General features: G+C 51.7%; 1 protein-coding gene across 1 annotated transcript in view; it reads right to left on the bottom strand.

Annotated features, from left to right (window-relative positions):
* The window catches only part of DENND2A (DENN/MADD domain containing 2A), a 109,091-nt gene that overhangs the window by 49,891 nt on the left and 56,030 nt on the right, over positions 1–3,170 (bottom strand). Inside the window, exons 6-8 of the mRNA XM_012649746.1 lie at positions 2,475–2,568; positions 1,934–1,984; positions 669–856 (exon numbers count right to left, since the gene is read on the bottom strand). Of these exons, the coding sequence (XP_012505200.1) occupies positions 669–856; positions 1,934–1,984; positions 2,475–2,568 (333 nt within the window). The remainder of the gene's footprint in view (positions 1–668; positions 857–1,933; positions 1,985–2,474; positions 2,569–3,170) is intronic.

The raw sequence follows: 3,170 nt of genomic DNA, 5'->3' as shown, positions 1-3,170 counted from the left end.
GCCCGCCTCGGCCTCCCAGAGTGCTAGGATTACAGGCGTGAGCCACCGTGCCCGGCCGACTATAATACATTCTTAGAAAATTCTGGTTGCACTGAATTAGAGTATGGTGGAAACTCTTTAATACTGATGTCAAAGCCTAAAAATAATTTACATATTATTGGCCATGTCACTTTAGGCTTTATTAAGTGCCATTTTACTTTAGGTGCCATAATTTAACACATCCACATAACCATGAACTATGATCTAACAGGACCTTCCTGCACACACACAGACGTACACAGCACACAAGCAGATGCTTAGCGCAGACACAAACGCGACGCTGCTCAGGGAGAGTTGTGTGGCTGGAGGGGAGAGAGGCTTCTGGGACAGGTTGGGAAGAGGTGTGACTGGGTGGATAAAGAGACATGGGGAGGACAAAGAGGATGGCGTGGTCAGCACAGTGACCACAGGAAGTGAGAAAGGATATTTGCCCCCATTCTTTGAGTCCCTGAGTCTGTCCTTCCTGAGACCTCCCAAACTCTCCAGCAGCAGCAGTTTTTTCATTTGATATGCCCTCATTAGGACCTGTTTTCAACGTTCTAGACGCTAGGTGTTCCTCAGACCCTCCCACCTCCCTGAATCCATGAGTCCCACCACGGTTAGGGCTGGAATGCTGCAGGCCCCTGTACCTTCAGAGGGAACTGCTGGGTGAGTTCTGGCACATAGGCAGCCCCGGCCTGCTTCTTGTGCAAAGACACGACCACAAAGTACTCGAAGAGCTGCCTCTCCTGGTACTCGATGAGCTCCCGGTCAAGGGACGGGTACCTAGGCGCCTGCTTCAGGCGGGACTTCACATTGACCAGGCGTTGGCTGTGAGCTGGAGGGAGAGAGAGAGACCAAGAGCCTGCAATGACTCACTGGTCAATGCGGAATTGCACACAGAGCTGCAACAGGTTATGTAATTCCCAGCTCAAGCACTTTTTTCCAAACCCAAAACATGTTTCTACATCTAACAAATTAGTAGCAAACTCTTTATTTGGGATTCTTTCCAAATTTCTGGGAGGAGCAACATTTGACAGGCTTGCTGACCATCAGGGTTCAGGAGCCTGGCGCCGTGGGGACTCTGCTTCGCCGTGGTCTTGCTGTTGGGCCTCTAGGCAGAGGCTCAAGGAGCCCTTGCCTCCATCTGCCCGATGGGGTGGGGATACTGGCTTCTCCCCTTACTAAGTTCCCTCGACTTTCAGTTTGTGTCATGTGACAGAATCCAGGGCACGCAGCTTTTGGAGCTGGGAGCTTTGCAGACAGTCTGTGTGACTCACTCAGGGACTCTGCCCACCTCCTCTCCTGCCATGAACTCCGCAATGGACACCAATGCGCTTCATTCTCGAGGTGGGCCAGGGAGCTGCTGGGTGTGAGGGTGAACGTGGCAGGGTCACTGAGCAGACAGACTCCCGTCCCCTCACTGAGCAACCCAGGACTTGCTATCTTTGGCTTCTCCCTGGTGTCTGAAAAATCTTGGAAAACTCACTAAAGCCTATACCTAGATCACTGATTTCAGACCCACAGGGACCAATTATTTCAACAACTTCATCTGACAGATAAGGAACTAGAGACCCTGGATCTTATGTGATTTCCTCCAAATCACCCAGCGATTTGAACCGAAGTAGGGCAAGAGCCCCTGGTGTCTGGAGCCCTGGGCATGTAGCCTTGGAAGTGGGGGCTGCTGCAGTTATTATAGCCACCCTGGCTCTCTGGAGCTGAGTGGGAGGCTAGGTGCCTGCAAAGTGTCACTCTGGTCATGCTCATGACCTGCCCCTGAGCACCCTGTGGGCCCCATCATCCTCTCAGACATCCATGCCTTGCCCAGCAAACTTGGGCAGGACGGTAAGGAGGGGCCATCTTTGTAGCTTCCAAGTCACCTGTCTGCGTCTGGCATAGCAATGGGCCTTCTCACCTTTCAGCTTCTCCTCTGTGTCACTGTCAGACTCACTGTTCTCATCTGTCACTAGAGGAAAAGAACAAGGAAGAAAGTTGCAAATGTGAGTTCTTCTAATGCAAGAAACTCTTTCTATGTGGTAGCACAAATCCAAAATTTCTAGTTCAGAAGGTATGTTTTGTTGTCTATTTCACTGTAATGGACAAACTATGACTGTCCAACTCGATGTATTTCCAAACCGATTCGGCTTTAGTTAAGATGGTAAATCTACACCAAATAATAGAGCAAAAGATCCCATCCCCCCATGTATGCTAAGCAAGGAGGCCTGCTCCCACAGTCACGTTTGATGGAGGACAAGGAAAGGGAGGCAGAGGACACGCGTCCCAGGTGGATCTCCTGCTCTTCCACTGCACTGGGACAGTGAGAGACATTTACAAAGCACCAACTTGATCTCCTCCTTGGTGAGCCAAACAGAAATAACAAAAAGCAAATTCTAGAGAGAATCTCTTTTCGGATTTTTGGGGGAGGAGGGACGGCGGCATCGGCATCGGGGTTCTACCTTTTCCAGAGTTGCTCTCCGTGGACTGGGACAGCCTCTTCACCCGTTTCTTTCCTCTCCGAGCCTCATAAATGGCATTGATTCGCAACACCAGCTGTCAGACACCAGGAGAACAGCCAGTGTTAGCAGCCCCCTCTCCATGTGCAGCTGGGCTTCCCTGGCTGCCCGTTCCCTCCTGGGATGACGGAGGACCAGGGAATGGAGAGTGGGGGACACCTGCCACTGGCTCACAGCACCTTTCAATCATTCTTTTCTGCCACAGAGGAACGCGACTGTCAAGAAAACTAAGAGAGGCTGCTGGCCTTGCTGCCCTGGGGGACGTTGTCTAAATACGCCAAGGCATCCGGCTGAGACACGGGAGGCAACTCCATCAGCTCATGACGTGATGGCTGCTTTCCCTCTGACACTGCGATGTCACTGTAGCTTGGGAAGGAGATTTTGCTCCCAAAACAAAATAAGAAAAAGGAAGAGACAGAAAAAAAGTTCCCAGACAGGACCCCATTCGTGGGAACGGTTCCAAAGAATGTTGGAACAGCCCTGAGAGGGATGGGAACAGGGATCAGAGCAGCTCCCGAGCCCTAGCTGGGGACTGCAGGGACTGGTGCCACGCACCGAGCATGCTGCCCTGTCTGCGGAGGAACACGCATTTCGCACGTCTCGGATCCTCCACGTATTCGCAGGGTACACACATGTGCT

The sequence above is a fragment of the Propithecus coquereli genome, unplaced genomic scaffold (assembly GCF_000956105.1).
Source record: "Propithecus coquereli isolate 6110/MARCELLA unplaced genomic scaffold, Pcoq_1.0 Scaffold302, whole genome shotgun sequence".
In the NCBI taxonomy this organism is placed as follows: Eukaryota; Metazoa; Chordata; class Mammalia; order Primates; family Indriidae; genus Propithecus; species Propithecus coquereli.
The sequence above is the reverse complement of the archived record's forward strand: the minus strand, read 5'-3'. Positions and strand labels throughout refer to the sequence as shown.